This window comes from Pongo pygmaeus, chromosome 21 (genome assembly GCF_028885625.2).
Source record: "Pongo pygmaeus isolate AG05252 chromosome 21, NHGRI_mPonPyg2-v2.0_pri, whole genome shotgun sequence".
NCBI lineage: Eukaryota > Metazoa > Chordata > Mammalia > Primates > Hominidae > Pongo > Pongo pygmaeus.
In genome coordinates, this window is record NC_072394.2 from 51,226,473 (window position 1) to 51,252,904 (window position 26,432).

General features: G+C 53.5%; 1 protein-coding gene across 1 annotated transcript in view; it reads right to left on the reverse strand.

Moving 5' to 3' along the window:
- Positions 1-1,725: 1,725 nt before the first annotated feature.
- The window catches only part of PREX1 (phosphatidylinositol-3,4,5-trisphosphate dependent Rac exchange factor 1), a 203,710-nt gene continuing 179,003 nt past the window's right edge, over positions 1,726-26,432 (reverse strand). The window contains exons 26-40 of the mRNA XM_054466932.2: positions 23,390-23,596; positions 21,938-22,026; positions 19,949-20,031; positions 19,712-19,802; positions 17,330-17,458; positions 15,345-15,386; positions 14,111-14,331; positions 12,310-12,409; positions 9,999-10,142; positions 9,780-9,894; positions 8,235-8,301; positions 6,932-7,104; positions 5,322-5,424; positions 5,009-5,076; positions 1,726-3,396 (exon numbers count right to left, since the gene is read on the reverse strand). Coding sequence (XP_054322907.1) covers positions 3,354-3,396; positions 5,009-5,076; positions 5,322-5,424; positions 6,932-7,104; positions 8,235-8,301; positions 9,780-9,894; positions 9,999-10,142; positions 12,310-12,409; positions 14,111-14,331; positions 15,345-15,386; positions 17,330-17,458; positions 19,712-19,802; positions 19,949-20,031; positions 21,938-22,026; positions 23,390-23,596 — 1,675 coding nt within the window. The 3' untranslated portion in view covers positions 1,726-3,353. The remainder of the gene's footprint in view (positions 3,397-5,008; positions 5,077-5,321; positions 5,425-6,931; positions 7,105-8,234; positions 8,302-9,779; positions 9,895-9,998; positions 10,143-12,309; positions 12,410-14,110; positions 14,332-15,344; positions 15,387-17,329; positions 17,459-19,711; positions 19,803-19,948; positions 20,032-21,937; positions 22,027-23,389; positions 23,597-26,432) is intronic.

Consider the following 26,432-nt stretch of genomic DNA (forward strand, 5'->3'; position numbering starts at 1 on the left):
TGGGCCGGGCTCTCCCTCCCAACTCTGCAAGCGCAGCTCTGAGCCTGCGAAGTATGCAACTTGCTCAAGGCCAGAAAGAGCTGGCTGGAAACCCAAGCTGCCCCTGCCTACGGCCCCAGGAGAATGTATGTTCCTTCTGTGGGCCCCCAGGGTGGAGGAGAGGCTGAAATCGATGCTTTCTAGAAATGTGTCTGCCTGAAGGAAGACGTCAAATCTTCCCTGTTGACCTCAAATACAGATTGAGGTAACAGGTCTTCCCTCGAAGTGATTTTCCCTGGATCCAAACACTGGCCTCAGATAATTCTAAATAATCAATCCATGGCTGTGCCTGAAACCCCACCAGGATTCCCTCTTGCCTGTTAAGTATTGAGTCCTTTGAAACCTGTAACTGAGAGATGCGAGGATCTCTCTCTGGGAGGGATCTAATCTGGGCCTTCAAGAGAATGGAATCTGGGACAGGTTAGTTTGGAAGGAAAAGAGACTAAAAGAGAAGGGACTCGAGTGTGAAATGGCAGGGCTGGGTGCAGCACCATGGTACAGGGGAGTCCCAAGGGTGGCCATGACCCAAAGGAAACTGTCATCGATTTCAGCATTTTCCAAAGGGTTGGAAATCGGGAAAAGATGGAATAAAGAAGAGGCCGTAGGCAACACACCGAAACCCGGTCTCTATAAAAATTTTTAAAAATTAGCCAGGCATGGTGGCGTGTGCCTGTAGTCCAGGCTACTTGGTAGGCAGCATACTGAAACCTGGTCTCCACAAAGAATTTAAAAAATTAGCCAGGCGTGGCTGTAGTTGCAGTTACTTGGGATGCTGAGGTGGGAGGATAAATTGAGCCCAGGTCAAAGCTGAAGTGAGTCATGATCGCACCACTGCACTCTAGTTTGGGTGATAGAGCAAAAGACCCTGTCTCACACACACACAAAAAAAGGACAAGGAGGGGAAGAGGAAGGGAGGGGGCACAGGGCCAGCACAGCAGAACAGGTCTGCAGCCCAGGGAATAAGGTTTCTCTGATTGGGCAAACCAACCCAGGCAGCTTCATAAAGATCACCTGGGCCCAGGCAGGTGGAGAACCTGCTGACAGCCTAGGATGCAGCCACCAGGCCCAGGTGTGCACACAGCCTCTCTGTTCTCATTGGTGCATTTCGCGTCTGCCCAATTGGCCTGTCCGTGGCCAGCGTAAGTTCTGGCTGACTGGGGGCCCGGCACGACCATGTTGTGGGTATTTTGAACTCCACTCCCGCCCGGATCCAACAGGCCTTGCAGGTTGGAGTGAGGAGGATTCTACAGCACCCCTTGGATCCACGCTGTACCCTCAGCACAAGTAAGCCACCCAGGAGGAGGTGTGGAATTCCTGGGAAAGCAGTCACTTGTTCCTACCTTCACAGTGAAATGGGAGCTCAGAATACAGGGGGAAAAAAGCTGAAATATCAAATAAGGCCTGTTATTTTCCTGTATACCTGGGTCGCAGGCAATCTGTGCAACCTCGGGTCATCCTCAGCAATCACCCTGCAAAAGAAGCTGCATCGCCCCATTATCAAGGAGGAAACTGAGGCACAGAGTGAAAACATCACTGACTTCGGGGTCACTGGTTCAAGGCCCCTGATGCAGAGATCAGCACTGTCCTCCATGAGGCTTTCAAAGCGCGAGCTCATCCCCCAGTGCCCCCGGCCGCCCCCGCCCCCCATGCCACCCACCGCAGATGAAGCAGATCACAGCCTCGTTCTTTGTTTATAAACTGACTTTTAATAATAATAAAAAATCTATCAAGAATTTAACAAGAAGAATCTGTACATTTTAAAGTAAACCAGTGCACAACGCACTGGCCCTGGGCCCTCCCCCGTTTCCCGCAGCAGGGCTAAAGCAGGTCCTCCTTTGTCTCTGATGCAAGATACAGTGAGAAGGCCACTGCCTGCCGTCATGTATGCTGCAGCAAGAGAGGGAAGCGAACCCTGGAGGGCGGGAGGCTCGGATGCCGGGAGGGCTTCAAGCTCCCTGGCCTGGGGGCAGCAGGGAGCCCCCACCTGAACTCACCACCTGCCAGGGGTGACAGGTGTCCCCCCGCTTCCTCCCCAGCTGTGACCTTTCCCTGAAGGCATATGGAAGCTGGGGGACAAACTGCCGAGGGGGCTCGTGTGGGTCCCTCCTCCCCGGCAGGCAGGGTGGCTTCCTGTGCTCTGGCTGGTGATATCCCAATCGCCCTGCTCTGAGAAGTTAACATCAAGAAAATAAATCACAGAAGCCACCGCCCGGTGTTTCCCAGTGGCCCTCAAACCTGTGTGACACGGCACCTCAAATGGGGCTCCATCCCCTCTGGCTCCAACCCTGGCCGGCCACCTCTCAGGCCCTTGTAGCCAGTCGCTCAAAGACAGCGAGTTCTAACACCGGCCAACCGCTGGAGAATGGAGGGTGGGGGAAGGAATCACAGTCGATACCTCAAAACGACACTTTACAACCCTAATAGTAACAAACAGGAAACACTGACATTTTTTAATTTTTCAATAATTTAGTTTTTCTTTTGTGCTCTTTTTTTTTAGTAGAAGCAGGAACAGTTGTCAATACTACCTTCTGTTGGTCCCCTGTTAGACAACATACCTTTCTTTGAAATGTAAAATGTCAAATATATAATCACACAACTTTAGAAAAAACAAATCTTGACAACACCAACAACAAAAAAAAATCCCAAAATAAACCAGAGATATCACGCCATATAAATAAAGTCAGAGCAAATCTCGTGCCCAGGGCTGGTGGCCCCAGTTTCAGGGGCGGTGATGTCCAGAGCTGGTGTGGCTCTCGGGGATCCTCTGGTAACAGGCGTGATGGAGGCCCCATCTCTCCTTTCCCGACAGAGCCAAGTCTTTTCCAAGTCCACCAAGCAGGTTAGTACAGGGTTAGGGTGAACCTGGAAGCTAAGATGAGGAGGAGGAGACACGTGTGGTCACCTGGAATGTGGACTTTGAAGGAAACCGGGATTTCAAAAGTGCAGGCAGAGCCATCCCGAGGGAGCAGGGTGGCCCCATGTGGCCTCCATGACGTTCCCTTGGGTTCTGGGGATGCAGGAGCCGAAGGCCAGGCACCAGCTGCTCCCATCAGCTCTATGGGTCTCCAGCACCCCTCCAGCTTCTGGCAGGCGTGTGGAGAATGGGCCGGCCCAGGGCCAATCAGCCAGCTCATCGTCACAGAGAGGGTGGCCAGCCTCGTCCCAGAAGGAGGCGGTGGAGGACGCTGGGCAGGTCCCGGAACGGGCGGCAGCGGAAGCCTTGGGCCATCTCTGGAGAAGGCCGGCGCTGCCCTGCTGTGTCCTCCCAAATCCCAGCTCCAGAGGCCGCAGCCCAGCGTGGGGCATTTGGGCGTTCAGAGGTCCCCATCCACCGGTGGCTGGCAGAGGCGGTAGAGGCTGGGGATGGAGGCAAAGAGAATGAGGAGAGGCCGGGGCGGGCCAGGACCTATTTGTATTATTTCCATTTTTACCTGAACATGTAATTCGTGCCCAGAAACCCAAACTCACAGGTATATAAAAGATGCAGAGAAAAATATCTGTGCTGTCCATGCCTTCTGCCGACTGCCAGGCCCCTCCCCACAGGCAGTCTCTGCCCACTCAGAGACTGGCATTTACAAATGAAGACGTGTCTACAGGTGCACGTGTGCATTCAGCCACGTGGGGGTGGGGCACACATTTCACACTAGTGGGGGCCAGCTGGCCACAGCACTCTGTCCCTTACGCAGTTTCACTTGCTCTATCCTGGGAAACTCTGTATGCAGAGATGGTTTTGGAGCCGGGGGACCAGACAGGAGGCTGCGTGGTGTCCAGGGCAAGCAGACCGCAATGCTGCACATGTGGTCTGATGTGGTCAGAGCTCGGACTCCACGCCCAGACTGCCTGGGTTCAGAATCCCAGCTTTGCCATTTATTAGCTGGGAAACGTCAGACAAGATACTTAACCTCTCTGTGCCTCAGCGTCCCCACCTGCCAAGTGGGAATGACAGCCAGACTTGGCTCACAGGGCGGCTGTTTGGATTAACGAGTCCACAGAGGGGAAGCACAGTGCCTGGCACAGGGCAAAGGCCGTGAAGGTATTGAAAGGAATCACGTGTCACTTGTGAGACACAAACAAGGTGTGCTGTGGAGTGCCACAGCACAGCAGCGACTCGTCACCACTGGCAGCAGGTGTTGCTGGCGCTCTGTGGTTACGTAAGACTTTGCCGCTGGGGGGAAGCTGCCTGAAGGGTCCACGGAACTGTGGACTATTTTTACAACTTCTTGGGAGTCACATTATTTCAAAACAAGAGTTATTTAAAACTTGTGGGCAGATGACGACAGCAAACTAGGGCTGTGGAGATAGAGAGAGGATCAGACAGAAACAACTTCATGATCCTGAAGGGCCTACATGTGGCAGCAAGAGGAAGACTGAAAACCACGTGAAGAGAAGGCAGGGTAAGAGGACAGGAGGAAACAGCACTCCCCATGCCAAAGACGGCAGGAACAGAGAGCACTCCTGCAAATCAGGCATCGCAGGCCCGGGCCCAGGCTGCTGTTCAGTTCGCCATTTCTGTAAATGGCTAAAAGGTTAGCTTAGGTTGGATCAGCTAAAATCACAGCATTCTTAATTCCACCCCGGGTTAAAGCGAGCCGCTCAGGGGTCAGGGACTCAGGGTAGGGGCACGGGGTGGGGGGCACACGGCATGGGACACAGGGTGGAGGGCACGGGGCAGGGGCTCAGGGCTGAGAGGGCATGGGGCTGAGGGCACAGTGTGGTGAGGTGGGAGGATCACATAGAGCCACCGCCCCATGGCACACCTGGGGCCTTGCTCATCTTCCCGGTGGGAGCAGGAGCTCCTTTGGGAGGTGACAAAGTTGCGTCTGTTGCTCCTCAAAGAGGCTCCCCATAAATGAGAGGGGAAGCCCCATCTGAGCATTAGGGGTTAGGCCAGGAGCATGATGCCAAAGCCAGGCCCGGGTCCTGGCCAGCTGGGAGGGGACAGGAAGGGGCGGACGAGGTAGCCACTCACCGCGGAGCACCCTGGGGCATCTGGTCCTTGACTCGCAGGTTTTTGGCCAGGATCTCCACCCTTGGGCCCTGAAGAAGGAACCATTAGGCCGGGGCCTCTGCAGGCTCAGGGCACGTGAGGAAGCACACTGGGGGGGTGGGGGTGGGGCCCAGAAGCCCAAGGACCCAGAAGCTAAGATCCTTGCTCCCCTCCAGATTCAGAGAAGGCTCATGTCTGGGGCTGGTGGCTACCAGCGCCTCATCCCACCCTGGCTGCAAGCATGCCATGCCCTCAGCCCAGGGTGCTGGAGGACCCTATGGCCAAGTGGCCTCACCTGCTTCCGCATGATGTCCGTGGCCTGCATGACGCACTTGGGCAGCAGCCCGTGGCTCCGTGCCAAGATGGCCGCCTGCTCCAGGGATACGCTCAGGGTGCTCCTGCAGCAGGGGAGGGAGGACGGCAGGTGGGGGGGTGGGAGACAGTGGTGGGGGGAGGACAGCAGGAGTCAGAGGACAGTGGGTGAGAGCTGGGGCGACTTCCTGTCCCTCCGAGGCCTCCCAGACCCAGTCCTGACCATCACGGCAGCGCCTCCTCCTGCTGTCCCTCCCCGTTTGCTCCTCCTCCTCCAGGCAGCCGCCACCACCACTTGCAGGCGCTCTGGTGCTTCCCGGTCTGCGGAAGCCCTGTTGAGTTCCCTGTGACATTCCCAGTGCCTCGCTCAAAGGAGGACTTGGTAAATATCTGCTGAGTTAGTGCGGGACTCCCTGGAAGCCTCACGACTTGTTGGCTCCGTGGGGTTTGAGATGGACACCTTCATTCACACCTCTCTGGGTTTCTCAACAGTTCTAGAACATGGATTCTACAGCGAGACCTCTGGGATTCCAATCCTGTCCCTCCATGTAACTCCTCTGTGACCCTGGGTAGCTGAGTTAACCTCAGTTTCCCTATACTATTAACTATGAAATAGGGAGCACGGTGGTGCACAGAGGACCCTGGCCCAGCTGGAGGGGCTGTCCTGGGAACCACAGGAAGCTGAGCAGCATCCCGGCCTCCACCCACTAGAGGCCAGGAGCTCCTCCCTCCCTCAAGTTGTGACAACCAAAAATGTGTCCAGACATTGCCAAACGTTCCCCGGGGATAAAACTGCTCCTAGGTGAGATCCCCTAAAATAGGCCCCACTACGGCACTGGTAGAGAAAGATGGAAAGGAGTTAATCTGCATGGAACATCAATGACCTAGGAGGCAGGGAGCACTGGCCCCGTGAAACATTTATTCAGCAAATGTTTCTTGAGCACCTGCCTCAGGCCAGGCACTGCTCTAGGCTCTGGGGAAGAGCAGAGAACAAAAGGGGCCCCTGCCCTCCCAGATCCGGCCCTGCCCTGAGGGAGCCAGGGAGGAAATAAATACCCCAGTGAAGGCTGTCTGGGGAGGGGGGGATGAGGGCTGCGGAGGAAGAGAGGGTTGGGAGGGCACTGAGTGGCGAGAGCGGGCACAGTTTGTAACGGGCAGTCAGGAAGCACTCTGGAGAAGGTGGCCTCTTCCTCCCTGGGATGAGCACTGGGGACAAAGGATGGAGGTAGGAGGCAGGGGAGCCTCCAGTGAGGTCAGGAGGCCCCATAAACCAGCCATTGCTATCGTTCATGTTGAACGAGGCTTCCGAGGCTTCCGGCAGAACTACAGGGCGCAGCTCTCACACACACTCGCTACGGTGTTAGAGAAGCAGGTGGCTCCACGGCCCCGCTAGGACCACCTGCTGCTGCCATCCCGTTTCACAGACAGACAAACTGAGGTGCAGACAGAGCCAAGGCCTTGTCAGAGCTCCACAGGCAATGGCAGAACCAGGATTGGAACCCAGCCTTCCTGCCTCCTTGCCACAGGTCCCCAAACTGACCAGAAGCTGGGCCAGCCCCTCCCCACACCCCGACTCAGCGGGCAGCAGCTCACCTCTGCATGCCCGTGCCACACATGACCATCTGGCAGGCCCCCAGGCGGTAGCAGAGCTCCGAGGAGATGGGGATGAGGCCGGCGCCCACGCTCCCAGCGGCACCAGGCTTTGGGTGGACAAAGGACTTCATGAGGCGGCAGAGCTCATCCAGGGCATTGATGGGGCGGATCAGCTGTGGGGGTACCACACATACCCGGGGAGTTGGAGGAGGTCCCCACAGCCCCTCAGCCCCCACCTGGCCCTCCTCCCCCACCATCTCCTTCTAATCCAGCTATTCCTGCAGCTGCCTCCCAGCTCACCCCTCTGGGGATGACAATGCAATTCAATCTTCTATAACCTCCGCTCAAGAACCCTCTGTGGCTCCCCACTGCCCTACAAGCTGGCAGTCAGTGTTGACCATATATTTCAGGTCTAACCTTCCAACCTAATTCTCTTCACCTGCCCAGGTGTGTCCCCAGTGAAGCCTGAAGAAAGTGCCCTCTCCCAGCCCGTCAAGACCAACACAAGGGCCCCCTCTCCAGAAAAAGCCTTCCCTTCTGCCCCCAGCATTCCCTGACCCCGACGTGGCGGTACAACGGGTGGTTCACTAACGAGCCGTGCTGCGGGGACATGCGGGGACATGCGGGGACATTCTGCCAGCCAGAGTGGAAAGTCCCAAATGGCTATGCCCACCCTCCTCCTGGAGCCCCCAGCTCACAGCCCCAAGACAGCACCCCAAAATCATCAGCACATTCGAGGCCTGCCTGACCCTAGAAAACCAAGAGGCCAAAAGACATGCGTTGAGGGTCAGAGGCAAGGAGCCCAAGGAGCCGAACTATTGAGGCCCCTCAGAGGGAGATGCTCCCGGCTCGGGCCAACAGGGACATGTGGCAACATGGTCCCCAACAGCCAGATCTTCCCATTCCTCCAGAAAAGCTGGAAGCCTCTGTTTTTATGGGAAATCTTTTGATTTCTAAAGGTTGACAGCAAATTTGAAACACACAAACAAAAAGAATACCATACAGGTTACACCTGTCATGAGGTCCAGGCTCCAGCCTCAGAGAAACGCTGTGGTTAATAAGGCGGATTGGAGTGGCAGAGATGGGCGGGGTGCCAGCAAAAATAAATCATCCCAGGAAGTTGGGGAATGGGGAGGAAGCTATCGTGGGAGACTTCCTGGAGGAGGAGAGACTGCAGGGTCTCAAGGGCTTCTGGGCTAGAATCTGCTGGGGCACAATCCTGGGCCTGTCTGCTGAGTCCTGACTCCTGAGCGCCCCACCCTGCCCAAGCTCCCTGCAGCAGAAGGAGGGCAGGTGGACATACCTGGTCTATCTTTATCGCCGTGGTGCTGGCATCCGTGGGCAGGTTAGACCGCTCCAGGTAAAATGCCCTGTGAGAGAAAGATGGGGATGAGGCGGGGGCCACCACACCCACCATCCTCCTGCCCCTACCCGGGTCCCAACTCCTGCAGCCACTGTGACTCCGCCCTCTGCCGACTCTCAGAAGGAAATCCCTGAGAGCACCTGCAGGCTGTGCTCACCCACAGGCACCTGTTCCTACAACAGCCAGGGGAAAAAGACGGGCCTCCTGAGCACTCCTCCAATGCCACCCCTCCCTGCCTGCCCGTCCACAGCAGCCCCCAGCCCTCTGCTCCCCAGGCCCTGGTCCTGCTTTTTCTCTCTTCTGAGCACTTTTCACCACTTGGCGTCTCATGGCTCTGGGCTTACTGGTTTACCGTTCGTCCCCCCCTCCAGAACAGGGGTCAGCGAACTTCTGTGAAGAGCCCAACGGTAAATATTTTAGGCTTTGTGAACAAGACAGTCTCAATCACGGCCACTCAACTCTGCCACTGCAGCACAAAAGCAGCCACAGAGGATGCGAAAACAAGTGAATGCAGCTGTGTGCTAATAAAACTTTATTTACAAAACAGGAAGGCATGGTGGGCTGGATTTTGACAACCCTTGCTCTAGAATATATGCTCCACGAAAAACAGGACTTTGTTTTGCTCACTGAACATTCCCTAACAAGCACCCGGAACAGTGCCCGGCCCGCAGAAGGCCTCAACATGTGTGAATGAAGGGATGAATGAATCATCGCACATGCAGGACTCAGAATATTCCACAGATGGCGCAGAACAGACTGATGACAGCCCTAATCAATCCAAACAGATGCCAGTTTCCAGTAACTGGGCTGGATGCTTTCTCTGAGCAAACGAATGAAGCCTCATTCTCTCATTTCCAAATGATGAAGCCCAGACCCATACACATCTCCCTGGGCTCTTAATTCTCAGCCTGCCTCTGTCACAGAGGGAGGTGGTGAGACACACGCAGGAAGGGCCGTGGGGGAGGGTGGCAGGAGTGGGAGCTGCAGAACTTAGAAACTGCCTCCCAGAACCTGTGGTTCCTCCTGGTGATACCTGGCCCCTGCTCTCACCCCTCCTCCCCTGGGGTTCTCTTCTGAGCAGCCAAGACCCTGGAAGCCGCACCCCTCACTCACAGGCCCAAGAGTCCCAAGGTCCCCTGTCGTAGCTCCCACCCTCTGCAGAATGAAGCCGGCTCCTCTCAGTAGGAAAGACCCACTTTGAAACCAAACAGACCCCAGTTCAAAGCTCAGCCACTGCCTGGCTGTGTGGCCTTCGGCAAGTGTGTACGCTTTCTGGGCCTCAGTCGCTTCCTCTGTAAAGTGGGATCCAAGGCCTACTGCCGTAAGAATCTCACGCAGGCAAGAGTCCTGTCACACAGAAGGTGCTGAAGAAAGGGTGTGGCCCACTGCCCATGCTGGGGGTCCGTCTGGCACCTTCCATGCTAATGCCCACTCCATGTGGAGGTTTCCTGACTCCTGCCCCCAACGGGGACCCCAGGCGGATACCTGAGTTTGCGGTAATACTGTTGAACTTTCTCCAGGGACTGCAAGTTGATCTCCTGCTGCAAATCCTCTGCGGCCTGGCTGCCTGGAGAAGGCAGCCCCTCCATGTTCTCCAGAGCTGGGAGGGGAGATGTCGGAGGTGGGCAGGCGGTTGGGAGCTGGTGTGCTTGGTGGCCTTGGCCCAGCCCCCGTGGTCCTCCCTGCCCCAGGCCTGAAGCTCACCTTTCGTGAACAGCGCTGTGTGCAGCCTCAGGCTGGCCCCACCCTCCAGACGGGAGGGCAGCTTGGAGAAGTGGTAGCTGTCGAGGTAGAAGACGACCTTCAGTGCCTGCCGGCTGCCCTCAATGTGGTAGAAGACGTTGGTGTCTGCGGGACGACACGGGGCAGGGTGACTCACCACCGAGGCCAAGGCCAGGGGAAGCCCTGGCACACCTCTCCAGAACAGCTGGTACCTCCCTGCTCCCAGGTCCAGGGGGGCACACTGGGACCTCCCTTTTCTCCCAACTCTACAGAGGTAGCCTCAGACCTCCCTGCCCTCCTGCCCTCTAGGGACAGCCTCCAACAGCCCTTCCCTCTCATTCTCCGAAGAACTGCAGCTGACACCTCCCTTTCACCTGCTTCATCAGCTCCTAGTTCCGCTGCTTAATTCTTGAACCTGATGTGGACTCTGCCTACTTAGGGGGTCCACAGCATTTGGGGTCAGAGCTTCCCCAGTGCTCCTTGTACCCTCACCCAGTAGCTCACAGCCCCTGCCTGGGAAAAGCTGTCCTCAAACGGGGCAAGCATCTGATTCATAGCCAGAAGGAAGCGCTTAGGGCAGGGGGGGGCAAAATATGGCACCCAGACCCCATCCTGTACCCATGGCAGACATCACTCATCAATCAAAGCTCTGCCCGAGCCAATCTCAGCCTGGAGACAGGCAGCTGCTGCCAATCAATTCCAACTGCTACTCAAAGAGAACCTGCCCTTCCTCTAGACTCTAGTCCATGCATCTTCAGCAGGAGAGACACTGTCCCCAAGGAGGTGAAAACTGGCTTGTGGGAAGGAGGATGAAAACACTTTCCTCTTTTAATGTATAATAAGCACAGATGCACAGATAAACAGACACAGGGTATACCCGTAGTATTATAATTTCACGGGGGTGCAGCAATTTGGAAAAATTGACTAAAAAGGTTTTTTATGAAATTAAATGAAATCTAATGAAATGAAACTGAGAAACACTAATCCAGTGCCTGGTTCCTAATTAAACCCACATACCTCAGAAGCCCCTGGAGGGCTTTCAGCATACAGGCCTCTGGGCTCCACCTCCAGAGTTTCTGAGGCCATAGTTCTGGCTGGGCCAGAGAATCTGCCTTTCTATCAAGCCCCCAGGTGAGGCTGGTCCAGGGGCCACGCTCTGAGAACCCCTGCTCTCAGAAGCAAGCCCAGAAGTTCCTAGCTCTGGCTGCACATCCAGACTACCCAGCACCCAGATCCCGCCCCACAAACCGATCAGAATCGCTAAGGCCCACGGCACCGGGATCGTTGCAAAGTTCCCTCGATGATTCCAGAGTGCAAGCAGGGCTGAGATGCACTGGGCTAGACTATGAGCTCCAGGAGGGTAGGAATGAGGACTATGTTACATGGCCCAAAACGCAGCCTGACACATACTATGTGCTCAGAATTAAGGACATGTAAATAGATGGATGGATGGACGGATGGATGATGGTTGGTTGGATGGATGGATGGATGGATGGATAGATGTTTGGATGGATCAATGGATGAATGGATGCATGGATGGATGCATGGATGGGATGGATGGATGGATGGATGGATGAATGGATGAATGGATGGATGCATGGATGCATGGATGCGTGGATGGATGAATGGATGGATGGATGGATGCATGGATGGATAGATGGATGACTGGATGCGTGGATGCATGGATGGATGGATGGATGCATGGATGGATGGATGGATGCATGGATGCATGGATGGATGGATGGATGCATGGATGCATGGATGCATGGATGGATGGATGGATGGATGCATGGATGGATGGATGGATGCATGGATGGATGGATGGATAAATGGGTGGGCAGGTGGAAGGATGGGTGGAAAGCAGAGAAAGAGAGAAAGAAAAAGGGAGAAAGGGGAGAAAGTGTGGAGGAAGGAGAGGAGAGGACAAGAGCAAGGGAGGAAGGGAGGATGGAACTTAATTACGGTACTTATTTAAGCCCTTTAAAAATCTTAACAAGTTTTCACATCTCTAGGGAAAAATTTTATTAAGAATTGGGTACTAGTGTCATTCTCTTTTAAGAGCTGTTGGAAATAGCCGGGTTCATACAAAAAGAAACCCCTCTTTTTCCATGTGTGCCCCAAAGTTGGGCTCTCACACTCACGTTGGAGGCATGAGGTTTGACAGCACTGAGTACTGAGCCCACCTTGGGCAGCTGGCCCAGAGGCAGGGGAAGAACAGGGTGACCCCCAGAGAGCTGTCCCTTCCACCCCAGGACCCCACCTCTCACAGTGGGGGATGGGAGAAATCACTCACTGGCCACATAGTTCTCGTCCAGCTGCTTAAAGGAGAAGGTGACATTGTCCAGCTCTGACAGCGTCACCCAGATGTCCTCCAGCATGGTCCGTTCCTCCTTCTGCAGGAAGAATACAGCGCGGAGGAGTCTCAGATGCCAACCCTGCCCCAGGGTTTCCTATCAAGATGCTGAATTTAACTCTAGTCGGCACTCCAGACTGTGGGCCCCCTGGGTGCCAGGTCCTGAGTGTGACTCTCCAGAGTGGATGTGAAATCATGGTGTGCTCTGTGACTTGTCCTGCACTTTCAAGGGTCATAGAACCCATCTCTGCCTTAATTCGCTGAGTGATCCTAGTAAAGTCACTGCCTCTCTTGCCTGGACCACCAACCAGGCTTCTAACTTAACCTTTTCAAACCTAACACACTCAAATAAAAGTCCCCAATTCCTTCCTTAACCTCCCCCAGTTGGTCTCATGTCAGCAAATAGTACCAGCATTCTTTCGGTCATCCAAGATCCAAACCTTTGACTTCTCAGTTTCTCTCCCGCTCACGCTGGGCCTAGTCCATCACCAAGTCTGATGGGGTGACACTAAAAACGTCCTCCAGACCAGACCCACCCACCTCCCTCCAGCTTCCCGGCCACCACCCAGGTTCAAGGGTCCACCGTCTCTCACCAAGATGACACCAGGTTTCCCTTCTGCCACTCTCTGCCCCCAAACAATACATCCTACAAGTCACGTTTTGAAAACTTAACCCAAATTATATCACTCACCCAGCTCGAAGCTTCTGAACCCTCCGCTGCTTCCAGATTAAAGTCTCAGGCCCTACAGATCAGGTCCCCACATCTCCCCAGCCCCTGCCGCTCCCCTCTGGCCACAGCAGCTGCTCTTTGGGGCCTTTGTACATGCTGGTCCCTCTACCCCGCACGCTCTTCCTCACACTGTCTGCCTGGCTGGCTGAGGTCTCAGCTCAAGCATCACCGCCTCACACAGCCTGTCTCTGACAGAGAAGCTGCAGCGCCCGCCAAGCTTCCTGTAGAGATTCCCTTCTCCCCACCTTCCTTCCCTCCTCTGTCCTTTCTTCTTCTCAAGCTGCTTCCCCCAACTAGGAAGACAGCTTCAGGCCCCCAGCTCCCAGCTCCCAGCTCAGGGCCTGGCACATCGTGGTGTTTGGAGAATGAAGGAACTGGGCCCAGCGTCCCCATGTGAGAAGAGGAAGGGGAGGGCTGAGTGTTCGAGTGTTCCTTGCTTCCTCCCTGGGCCCCAGGTTGTGCATTCTGAGAATCAAGTGATGGCCAATCTCGTGCCAGGCAGGCGCCTTTTGCAGCAGCAGCCAGCAGAGGGCGCTCCAAGGCCAGGCCTCCCCACCAGCCAGCAGCAGAGGCTCCAGGAGCCAACCTCAGAGGCACTGGTGACTCTAGGGCCCTGGCCGGATATCCAGTAGCATCCCTGGCCTCCACCACCCCACTCCCACCTCAGACCCTCAGTTGTCACAATCAAAAACGTCTCCAGACGTTGCCAAGCGCCCCCTAGTGGGGAAACTGCCCTGGGCTGAGAGCCACTGGTCTGTAGCATGGATTCTATTATCTCTGAGTGCCTCCCTCCCACTGGGACAGAAGATCCCTGGGTACGGGGACTCTGTTTTGTTCACTGCTGCACCTTCAGTGCCTAGAAAACAGCACACAGGTGCTCAACAAATCGCTGCTGCGGGAATGACGAGGACCGGGGGAGCCTGAGTGAGTGGGCAAGGGCTCCCTCGACCCGGCCTGGGCGGGCACCAGTAGGTGGGCCAGCGGGGCCGTCCTCCTGCCCCACTCACTCACCACTGCGGCTGGCGAGAGCAGGGACTGGCAGTGCAGCAAGACGCCCGTGGCCGCCACCTGCTCCAGCCACTTGCGGCTGGCGTCGCGGCTGCTCTCCTCGTACTCGCCATTGTTGTTGTAGCGGTAGCCCAGGGCCGCCAGCAGCTGCTCGGAGAAGGTGCACACAGCGGCCACCAGGGCCTGGCAGAAGATCGCGTCTCTGCGCAGCTGCAGCTCGGTGTCTGGGGGCAGAGGGCAGGGGGCCTTGCTGGAGGGGTGCTCCCACGCCACCAGGAGGCCCACACCCCAAAGCCCTGGATCCAGGACCCCTCACGGAACCCCCAGCAAAGGGCTAACATTAGGCCAGAAATTACTTTTTGGTGGATATCCCAGCCACCAAAAGCCAAGTCCACAAAAATCAGTTCTACAAAAAGCAAGCCCATTTGCCAAAACTGTTCTCTCAGTAACTCATCTGCCTGCTTTGAAAACCAAACAAACAAACACCTTGTGATTTTCCTAAGGGTGTCCCAAGACCCTCACCCTCAGCCATTTCTCCTCTCGTTACGGGATTCCTTGGCCTTGGCCAGTAGAATGCCAATGGTGCCAAGCTGCACATGTTCAGAAATGCAGTTTAGCATTGTCTCTGCTTTGGAGAACTATCTATGCTTTCTTCCTTCCCCCACCTCTGCCCTTGCCCCTGTCCTTGACCTTGGCATGGTCTGAAGAACTGGCCAATTTCAAGCAATTGATCTCTCAGGGTCCCTGTCTTCTGGAAGGAATTATTTCCAATGGCCGGCTTCTGGCCAATGAGTTTTTAGTGACCAAATCTGACCCAGATGCTGCAGTAGCACCCCCTTGGCTAATTTCTGGAAAGAAGGGAGGGATAGAGAAGGTCTCCAAGATTCTCCCGCTACCTCCCCCCACTTCCTCTTCCCCACTCTCTGCTGGGTGGAAGCCTCCAGGCTGGGGCTGAAGGCTCTACCGGCACAGGGCCCCCTAACATTGTCCTCTATCCCAGGGCCCCGTCAACATCCACCCAGGCCTGGGCAGTGGCACAGGACAGGGCTCCTGGCTCCAGTGCCCTGAGACTTGTCCCTTGGACACACGAGGAAGAAGCAAGTTTCAAGTAGCTCTTGGAGGGGCTCCAGGCCAAAGAGTTGCCTCCCCACGTCCAGGCCCTGAGGGCATGGATAGTCGGCCTTGGGTGGCGGAAGAGGCCGGGTATGTGCCCCCTACACACCTTTAAAGCCCTCACCTGTGCACTTCAGCAAGGCCAGGAGCAGCTGGTTCTTCCCATCTGGAAGGAGAAGGGAGAGAGAAAGGGGGATGGGCTGGGAGGGGGCAGCAAGAGGTGAGGGCAGCAAGAGGCGAGGGCAGAACTCGGCCCCTCCCCATGGCACCTCCCAAGGTGCTCTGACCCTTCACAGCAAAGCCCTGGCACCCAAGGTTGTGCTCAAGGAGGTTTTATTGATTGTCAGGGGAACTCCAGGAACCCCCGACCTCAGGAGGTAGAACCCCAACCATGAGCCCCATCTGTACATGCAAGCCTGGGACACAGACGGAACCAGCTCCTTTAATCCCTGGGCCACAGCCCCTGCCCCACACCTTGTTGACAGAAGTATGGTCACACACTCACATGTACAACCTAAGTACACACGTATCCATACACACACACACACATCAACAGACACCCAAATGCATGCCACACAGACACACATATATACTCATACGTAGACTCACATATGTACACACGCAGATACACGTGCACCCACACAAGCACACAGCAGACACACAAGTGCACACCACACATGTGCACTCATATGCAGACTCACATACATATGTGCCCACACAGGGACACATGCATCCACACAGACACACAACAGACACACGAGTGCACACATAAGACACAGACACACACTCCTAACAGCCTCACATATATATTCTCATCCTACATGGGCACGGCCCTTCACACGTCCTGTCCTGCAAAAAAAGCTCAATTCCTCCAGGCCCAACATCGTGTACTCTTTCCTTCAGAAAGATACTCCTTGGCCCAGAAAGGGCTTAAAAAGATGTGGAAGGGCTTTGGATTTGATTAATTGGGTGCCTTCTTCCCCAGGGAGGACTGCAGGACTCAGGGCTGGGCAGGGTAAGAATGAGAACAGCTGCAGTGGTGCACGCTTGTCAGGACTCACCACGCCAGGCACCAGGGCACTGAGCGCATGACCTATGCTGACTCATTTAATCCTCCCGACCACACGGGAAGGAGGCAGCACTGTGGGCCCATTTGACACAGGAAGAAGCTAAGGCCAGAGGCGTCAAGGAACTCGCCATGATCACACAGTCAGTAAGTGGGTGAGCTGGGATTCAAGCCCTGGTGGTCTGGACCCAGAGTCGATGCTCTTCACCGGTTACACTTTTGGAGAAAAGGACAGGTCAGAAGCAGCAGAGACTCCGACTCAGAGGCTGCCGTTCCCCGAGGGAACAGCCCAGAGTCCTCTAATCTCCCACTGTCCTGGTCAAACATCTCCCTCGTCCGGATCCTTCGAACCCAGGAGTCTCAGACGCAAATGCCGGCAAGGGCCAGGCAGGTGATGTAAGATGCGTGGAGCAGACACCAAGCCACAGGGAGTGGTGGAGACTGGGGTGAACTGGAAATCACCTCGGCCCCACGTATGCAGAGTGGCCGCCACTCCTCTCCACCAAGGGAGGATGGGAGACTGGACCTAGAGTCACCAGATCTTGTTGTTCAAGAGCAGCCAGAAATCCAAGTTTTTATGTGAGAACCTTTGTCAAGCTGGCAGCAGAGTCATAGTTTTTGCTGCTGCAGCATCGAAACCTATCTGTGGGCCTGAATCTGGTCAGTGGGCTGCCAGCCTGTGTCCCTCATACCCTGATAATAACAGGAACTCACACATCCAGTGTTTTGGAAGCTGAGAAAGAACAGGTTCAGCCTTTTCAACCTCCAAAGTCAGGGCTTTGTATTGTTTTGTTTTGTTTCTGATTTTTGTTTTGATAGAGACAGGGTCTCACTATGTTGCCCAGGTCTCAAACTCCTGGGCTCAAGTCACGTCCTGCCCAGGGCAGGACACTCAGCTGAGAGAGGGCATCACTTCTCTTGTCCTCTCCCTGGGCATGGAGAAACACGGGTCACAGAACTGGATCCATTCCTGATTCTCTCATGTTCCACACCAAAGGCCACGGCCCCCTCCCCACCATGATGCACCCTCCCTGCCCACCAACCTTCCACGTATCTCTGAATGTTGTCCACCAGGGTCTTGATGGAGTTCGGGAGGTTCCAGGGGTCCTCCTGGATGCTGATCTGGATCAGGCTCCGGCCACGGATTGTACACTCTTCTTTCTGTTTAAACTCTGGGGCAGGAAAGTGGCATGAGGGCCAGGGAAGGGACGGAGGTAGTGTTGGAGAACGGTGGCACAAAGGCCTATGTCCCCTCACAGATCCCAGAGCTCATAATCCTAAATCAAGGGAGCTGGCAGGACTCCTGGGCATTATCTGGTCCACAAAGGGTAAGTGTGCTACTATTTCAAAGTACCACACCCATGGCAGGCATTATTCATCAATCTCAGCACTGCTTCCTGCTGCTCTGAGACCAAGACTCCCCACAGCTACAGCCAATCCACTGCAGACCTCACAAATCAATCACGGCTTTCCTTTCGTCTAAGCCTGGATGTTGTAGCCACAGAAGGATTCTCAGGAACTACCTCCTCATAGCCACAACCAATTGAGATGGCACGTGAGTTCTATCCCTTTCCCTACACAGAGGAGGAAGCCCACACACAGAGTGGGAAAGTGACATGCCTTAAGTCACACAACTGGGCAGTGATAGCGCTGGGACTTACCTCTGGCCCCACCATTCAGAGGCCAGGAAGAGAAAGGCCCCTGCAAAAGACAAAGCCCTCTTTCCTCCTGCAAGGTCCCAGTTTCTGAGATATTTGTGGGTTTGCTGTTTCTGCTTTCTGAGGTCCATCCCTGAAAGCTGATCCTGAGACAGTAGGATGTGCGGCTGAGCTGGGGAGCCCCAAGTCCTCACCACTTCCCACCCTGTCTTGGTGGCAACTGCCCATCTGCATTTCTATCTCCTACAATCTACAATGAGCTCCTTGAGGTCAGGGCAGTATCAAATTCATCTCAGGGTCTCCAGTGCCCAGTACAAGGCCCGGCACAAGCTGGTTCTGGGAAATTATTTACTGAATGTACAGAAGCATGAATGGACAGGTGGATGGATGAATGGATGGGTAGAAGGGTGAAAGAGTGGGCACATAGATGGAAGGAGGGAAGGATGGATGGATGGACAGACAAGCAGATGGATGGATGGACGGACGGGTAGGTGGGTGGATGGATGGATGGGTGGGTGGGTGGATGGATGGATGGGTGGGTGGGTGGGTGGATGGATAGATGGTAAGTGGGTAGTTGGGTTGATGTGTGGATGGATGGATGGATCGATGGGTGGATGGGTGGATGAGTGGGTGAATGGATGGATAGCTAGATGATAAATGGATGAGTGGATGGATGGATGGGTGGACAGATGGATAGACGGTGGGAGGGTAGATGGGTAGATGGGTGGATGGATGGATAGTAGGTTGGGTGAATGAGTAGGGCGGGTGGGTGGGTAAATGGGAGGAAAGGTAGGTGGGAGAACATAAGAAATTTCAATTCCTTTTCTCTCAATCATTTCAAGAAGAAAGCCTCAATTTGGTGTTGGTAAGCCCTTAACACTTCTTTAATTCACAAATCCCTCTCTTAAATGAAGAACAAAGAGCCCTTGGCAGGCAACAGTGCCTCACTGCAGTATAATGATATTTTGTTGCTGTTGTTTGCATTTAATTTATCATTATCACTACGGTTTATCATAAATTTTTGGCATATTATGCTGGCTTTTCATATACAGGGAGTTCAATAAGGTCCTTTCAAAATTAAATTTTTTAAGAGTGATACTTTTTAAAAAGTGATGTCAATAATAAGAAAAAAATGAGTATGGTTTAAAAGACATGAAGGAAGGCTGGGCACAGTGGCTCACACCTGGAATCCCAGCACTTCGGGAGGCCAAGGCAGGAGGATCACTTGAGCCCAGGAGTTCAAAACCAGCCTTGGCTACAAGGCAAACCACGTCTCTACAAAAAAAAAAAAAAAAAAATCAAAAATTAGCCAGGAGAAGTGGCGTGCACCTGTAGTCCCAGCTACTTACTTAGGAGGCTGAGTTGTGAGGATAACTTGAGCCTGGGAGGTCAAGGCTGCAGTGAGCTGTGATCACATCACTGTACTCCAGCCTGAGTGACAGAGTGAGACCCTTTCTCCAAAAAACAAGAAAGAAAGAAAGAAAGAGAGAGAGAGAGGAAGGAAGGAAGGAAAAGAAACAGGAGGGGAGGGGAGGGGAGGGGAAGGAGGAAGGTCAAAAGAAAAAGAAAAAGAACCATTCTTGGCTCAGAGCCTACAAAAACAGGCCATGGGCTGGATGTGGCCCATGGGCTAAAATCGCTGTCCTGATGATCCCACAGTCGTTCAGCAGGAGAGGGGCAGAGCTGAGCATCAGCCCGGGTATGCCGCCCTGTCTAACACCCTTCCCCATCGCAGGCTGTCACCCTGGACGCTGGCTGTCCCCTCACCTTGTAGGCTGTGGTTCATGGGGAAATGCCTGGTCTCTTCGAAGGCCCGGCTCATGACTGGCCCCTTGAGGAGGGCACTGATGGAGTCCACCTGGGTGCAAGAAGCCCGGGGTTGGTTTGGGCCCCGTGGCCCTACACACCGCAGACATCTGGGACCCACAGCCCCCGGGTCATGGGCCTCCCCAGGTGTGACAGGAGGAACCCAAAGTTGCGCCAGGAGTGGGGCAAAGGTCCTACCTGGTTAAAGAGGTGCTCCAGGCAGCCATGAAGCTTGTCCTGCTTGTCAGATGGGATCCGCATGTCACAGGGCAGCTCATCTCCTGGCGGGAGGTAGAAGCAGGAGCCATCAGTCATTCCTGCCCCAACTCACACCATCCCCAGCACTTTCCTAAGAGGGGGATACAGCTACAGAACTCCAAACCCACAGGGGATGTGGAGTCTGAAGACCAGGTCCTGGCTGTGAGCCACAGGGCAAATCACCTGACCTCTCTGAGCCTCAGTTTCTTCATCTGCAAAATGGAGAACAGGCACTAACGTACGGCAAGATTGTAAAGCACTGCTACTGTTTCCATTCTGCAAATGAGGGACTGAGGAACAGAAAGGACCTGGAGGCCACGTCTCCTGATTCCTCACCCAGTTGGTTCAGTTACATCAGCTGTCACACCCAGCTCCTTCCTAGAGCCACCTGAGGATAGTTTGTGCAGTTGACTATCTTATGTGATGAAATATGTATCTAAAGTTCAGCAATTTCTTCCATTTTACTTGAGCTTCTTTTTCTTCTGTTAATTGAAGTATAATTAAAATTAAATTGTTATGCACAGACTATCTCTGAAAAGACACACAAGACTGTAGTGACAGTGGGAACAGCAGTGACAGCCTGAGAACCAAGGGTGGGGGGGAGACTTGTCACCATGCACCCTCTGGGGCCTTCTGAATTATGCACCCTGTGGATACACAACCCACTTGCAAAATGAACTGCTTTAAAGTCTGAAGTAAACAAGACTAAAATAAAAAACAATTTCGAGCTTTCAGTAACGCCTTTAATCCCAGTAATTTGGGAGGCCGGGACAGGCGGATCACGAGGTCAAGAGATCGAGACCATCCTAGCCAACATGGTGAAACCCCATCTCTACTAAAAATACAAAAATTATATGAATGTGGTGGTGGGCGCCTGTAATCCCAGCTACTCAGACGGCTGAGGCAGGAGAATTGCTTGAATCCGGGAGGTGGAGGTTGCAGTGAGCTGAGATCATGCCACTGCACTCCAGCCTGGCGAAAGAGAGAGAGACCACCTCAAAAAAAAAAATTTTTTTAAGTTGTAAGTAGAGTATGATCTAATTTATAAAATATTGTCTATGTCTGTCTGTCCATCCATCCACCCACCTGTCCATGTGTGCATTCACAGGCCCCACCAATGAGCTCCAAATGCTGGCGAGGGTCATTTCTGGGGGAGATGATGAGACTCTCATTTATTTTTACGGACTTCTTTTTGTTTGTTTGCTTGTTTCTTGAGATGGAGTCTCACTCTGTCACCCAGGCTCGAGTGCAGTGGCACGATCTCAGCCCACTGCAACCTCCCTCTCCCAAGTTCAAGTGATTCTCCTGCCTCAGCCTCCCGAGTAGCTGGGATTACAGGCGTGCACCACCACACCCAGCTAATTTTTGTATTTTTAGTAGAGACAGGGTTTCACCATGTTGGCCAGGCTGGTCTCGAACTCCTGAGACCTCAAGTGATCCACCTGCCTTGGCCTCCCAAAGTGCTGGGATTACAGGCATGAGCCACCACACCCAGCCATGGGTACTTCTTTGAACTGCCCTGTGTCGTTTGGATTTTTGGTTTGCACACGTATCGTTTTTACATAAACCATGAGGTCACCCTGTTTAGCTGTCAGCACACTCATCACAACACTCATCATACATGAAGCACACAGAATTGCACTGTGCATGCTTCTATTTGCTCCATCTCCATGACATTCACGGAGAACATCAGCTCCAAGAGGGCTGAGATGTTTGTTTCATTCACTGCCGCATTCCCAGTGCCCAGCACATAATATGGGCTCAAGAAATACTTGCTGAATGAGTGAATGGAAGGAAATCAAGTACAGGACCATGCAATAAAATACAAAACAATATAACGCAGAGAAAAGTATAATAAAATAAACTAAAACTAAATCTCATGGGGAGGAGCCTCTCTCCCTGAGCACAGGCCGCTGCCGCTCCACTCACCAGACCCCATCTCGTCGCTGCCCAGGTAGGAGCTGTTACTTCTCACGCTGGTGTAAGACAGGACCGAGTCCCGATTGCTGTTACACTCACTGCAAAGGGGCCCAAAGAAGGGGCTGAGTCACCCTGAGCTCAGGCCATCTGGTCCTGGCACCCGAAACCCACTTTCTACAGTGTAGACAAAACCCCTGGGCCCTCGGGTAGGCGTGCAGCCCAGAGAGGGCACCGAACACCGGTCCCGGGTCCCAAAGGCAGGGAAGGCCGGCCTGGTGGGTTTTCCATGCCTGAGGGCTGGGAAACGTTCCCAGGCTCTAGCACAGAAACACAGAAATAGGAGGAAGACGGTGAATCATTTTCACGCAGATGTCACTCTGCCCAGTGTCCCCTGGGGACAGCCTTGCCCTGAGACACCTGCCCATTCCACATGGCTCTGACTTCCGTCTCCCCAGCCCCCAGCCTGGCTGGTAACCTCATGAGGACAGAGACTGGATCGGATTCCCTATGGCCCAGGAACTTGGAAGGTGTGGGAGATCAAAACTCATGATCCTGACATTTTTTCCTTCACCTTTTTGAAAATTAAAGGAAAAACTGGAGAACCCAAAAATGTAAGAATGAAATCCCAGAGAGAGGGCAAGATCTGAGAGTATGGACATGAGGCTCTGAGGGCACAAAGTGCCGCAGCAGCCAGAGCGTCTCGTTCTACAGACCCCAGGCGAGCAGGAAACGGGATCAGGCAGATCCCTCGACGACTGGAAGAGGATTCACGCTGGGAGGACTGGGGGGAAGGTCTGTCTTCTCAAACTGTATCAGTTCTGATTTTTGCCCACAAATAGCTGAAGCACCCTTCTAAGATTCCACTGTAACCACCATGGGCAAATGTAACGTCACCTTTCACTGGGACCACAGTGCTGGTTTATCTGTAGTAAGGAATTAAACTTACCCATTATATGGCTTATTACAGGAAACTGAGTTTTAGTCTATTTAACCCACTAGTTAGGACCTCACTGATCTCGTTATAATTAACCAGTAGAAAATTTAGATCTTCTCAGGTTAGGAGGGGAAAAAACTGCGCTCTTCCTCCTTGGACCAAATAAACATAAATAGTGCTTGTTTCAGAAACCATATGTCTTACACTGAGTTTTCAAACACACCACAGAATCTTGCCCTTGTGCCTGACAACATCGTGTCAGCATGTGTGGGGTGACACCAAGGCAGAACAGATGGGTCCACGTGGGGATGACCCTAAAATGTCAGCTTTGCGACTGGGGAGCCTAAGTGGGTTCTCCGGGCTTGGGGGGCTCAGATAATGCCTCAGAACCACGCTATCAGCAACAGCACCCTGAGCCCACTGCACCCTGAGAAGCGTCCACTGATTCTGACGTTGTCACAGGTCCGTGGCCTCACCTGTCCAGGGCCATCCTCATCTAACCTCAGCCCCCTGATGGCGACACCCACCTGTAGGAGTCGCGGTAACTCATGGTGTCGTGGCCTGAGTCCTCCTGGTCCTCCTCGGCCACCTTGAAGCACACCTTCTTGATGCCCCCATGGTCACTCCTGTCCATCTCGCTCTCTTCACTGACCAGGGGCAGGGAGGAGGCCTCCTCAGCCAAGGATGCATCGCAGGACCCACCCGAGGTGGGCTCTGTGATGGTGGACAGCAGCCTACGGAAGCAAAGACCTTGAAGTCAAAGATACAGGCCTGGCCCTTTGTGTCCCTTCCCTGAAAATCCCACCAGCAGCTGCAGGTGTGAGCACTGGCTCTCCTGTTGGGGGTGGGAGACTCGCAAGTTCTTTCATGGCCAAGCTACACAAGGCTCTACCAGAAGGTGATAAAGACCCTGAGAGCAAATCCTTCCACCTCGATAGGCTGTAGGGTCTCAGTGACAACCACTCAACCTGCTGTTGCAGTGGGAAAGACCTGGACAGTGTGGAAGCAAATGGGCGTGGCTGTGTTCCAATGACACCTTGTTTAAAAATGAAAACAACCAGCTGGGCGCAGTGGCTCACACCTATAATCCCGGCACTTTGGGAGGCCAAGGTGGGCTGATCACCTGAGGTCAGGAGTTTGAGACCAGCCTGGCCAACATGGCGAAACCCTGCCTCTACTAACAAACAAAAATTAGCTGGGTGTGGTGGCAGGCGCCTGTAATCCCAGCTACTCGGGAGGCTGAGGCATGAGAATCACTTGAACCTGGGAGGCGGAGGTTGCAGTGAGCCAAGATCACACCACTGCACAGAGCGAGAACCCATCTCAAAAAAAAAAAAAAAAGAAAAAGAAAAGAAAAAGAAAACAACAGGCTGAAGTCTAGATAGACTGGGCCCCTAGGTTCGTCAATCCCCACTGTAGGGTTTGATGGTTAAGAGCACAGGTTTTGAAGCTAGCTAAACCCCAGATTCAAATCCCAGTATTGCCATTCCTCAAGCTAATTATTTAAACTCTTGGAGACTCAGTTTCCTCATTTGTAAAATGAGATCATATCAGTATCTATATCTTAGGCTTCTGTGACAATTAAGGGAGTTAAAATGTGTAAACAGGCTAGGCCCAGTGGCTCTCGCCTGTAATCCCAACACTTTGGGAGGCTGAGGCAGCAGGATCTCTTTAGCTCAAGACTTCAAGACCAGCCATGAGACCGCATCTCTGTAATAAATACAAAAATTAGCCAGGCATGGTGGCATGTGCCTGTAGTCCTAGTCACTTGGGAGGCTGAGGCAGGAGGATCACTTGAGCCCAGGAGTTCGAGTCTGTGGCAAGCTATAATCACACCATCACACTCTAGCCTGGTGACAGTTGGATAAAGTGCTCAGAACAGTGTCTCTGCTGGACGTGGTGGCTCATATCTGTAATCCCAGCACTTTGGGAGGCCGAGGTGGGCGGATCACGAGATCAAGAGATCGAGACCATCCTGGCCAACATGGTGAAACCCCATCTCTACTAAAAATACAAAAATTAGCTGGGGGTGGTGGCGTGTGCCTATAGTCCCAGCTACTTGGGAGGCTGAGGCAGGAGAATTGCTTGAACCCGGGAGGCGGAGGTTGCAGTGAGCAGAGATCACACCACTGCACTGCAGCCTGGTGACACAGCAAGACAACAACTCAAAAAAAAAAAAAAAAAAGAACAGTGTCTCTTGCCTTCTAAGTGAGCAGTGATGAATAAGCCCTGGCTAGATGCAATCCCACCACATCTCCACAGTCAGTAGCATGATTAGCCCCACTTGACAAACGAGGAAACCAAGGCTCAGAGAGGTTAAGTGACTTGCCTAAGTTTGCACAGAGGATAAGTAGCAGGGCCAGGATTTGAATCCAGGCCTCCTAGCTCTAGAGTCTACATTCTTTTTTTCCCTTATCATGGAATATTTTCATCATACACAAAAGTAGAGAGAATATGATGAACCCAGGTATCCAAAAGGCAGCTTCAACAACAGCCACTCAGGGTCCACCTTGTTTCCTCCATTATCCCCATCGCTTTTTATTTCCCTGGAGCATTTTGTTTTGTTTCGTTTTGAGACAGGGTCTCGCTCTTTCACCCAGGCTGGAGTGCAGTGGTGCAATCATGGCTCACTGTGGCCTTGATCTCCTGGGCTCAAGTCATCCTGCCTCAGCACCCTGAGGAGCTGGGACAACAGGTGTATGCCATCACGCCTGGCTAATTTTAGGATTTTTTTTTAATAGAGATAGGGTTTTACTACACTGCCCAGGCTGGTCTCAAAGTCCTGGGCTCAAGGAATCCTTCCAACTCAGCCTCCCAAAGTGCTGAAATTACAGGCATGAGCCACCGTACCCAGCCCACTGGAGTATTTAAAACAAGTCCAAGATAGCACATAATTCCACCATACCTACTTCCACAGGTGTCTCTAATACATACAGACTTTCTTTTAAAAATGTGGTTCTCAACTGGGGGCAATTTTGCCCCCTAGGAAACCTTTAGCTATGTCCAAAGACACTGCTACTTGTCTCAACTGAAGAGGAATTTTGCTACCAGCATCTCGTAGGTAGAGACCCCAGATGCCGCTGAACATCCTCCGATGCCCAGGACAGCTCCCCAACAAGGAATAATCCAGCCCCAAATGTCACCAGTGTCAAGGGTGAGAGACACTGCTTTACACAGGACCACACTGCTCGACTGTGCCCAACAGAATGAAGGAATCCTCAATACCATCGAGCACCCAGTCTGTGGACAAACATCCCTGATTGTCTCAAAATGCCTCCCGACATGGACGTGCTAGAAACCTGCTAAGCAGGTTCAGAGGCTGAATCTGGCAGGTCTGTCACGAGTCTCTTTAAAATCTCCAACAGTTCCTCTTCCCCACAACTGCTTCCCCATCATTCGTTGAAGAAACCAGGTCATTTGCCATAGAATCACCCACCCTCCGGATTTGGCCGGATGCCTCCCCAAGGTGCCACTGAACCACCCTCTGCCCCACATCCTAGAGCTGAGTAGGGAGACCTCGTGCCTTTGTGAGATGACAGCTCCATAACTGCTAGCAAGAGCCTTGTGGGC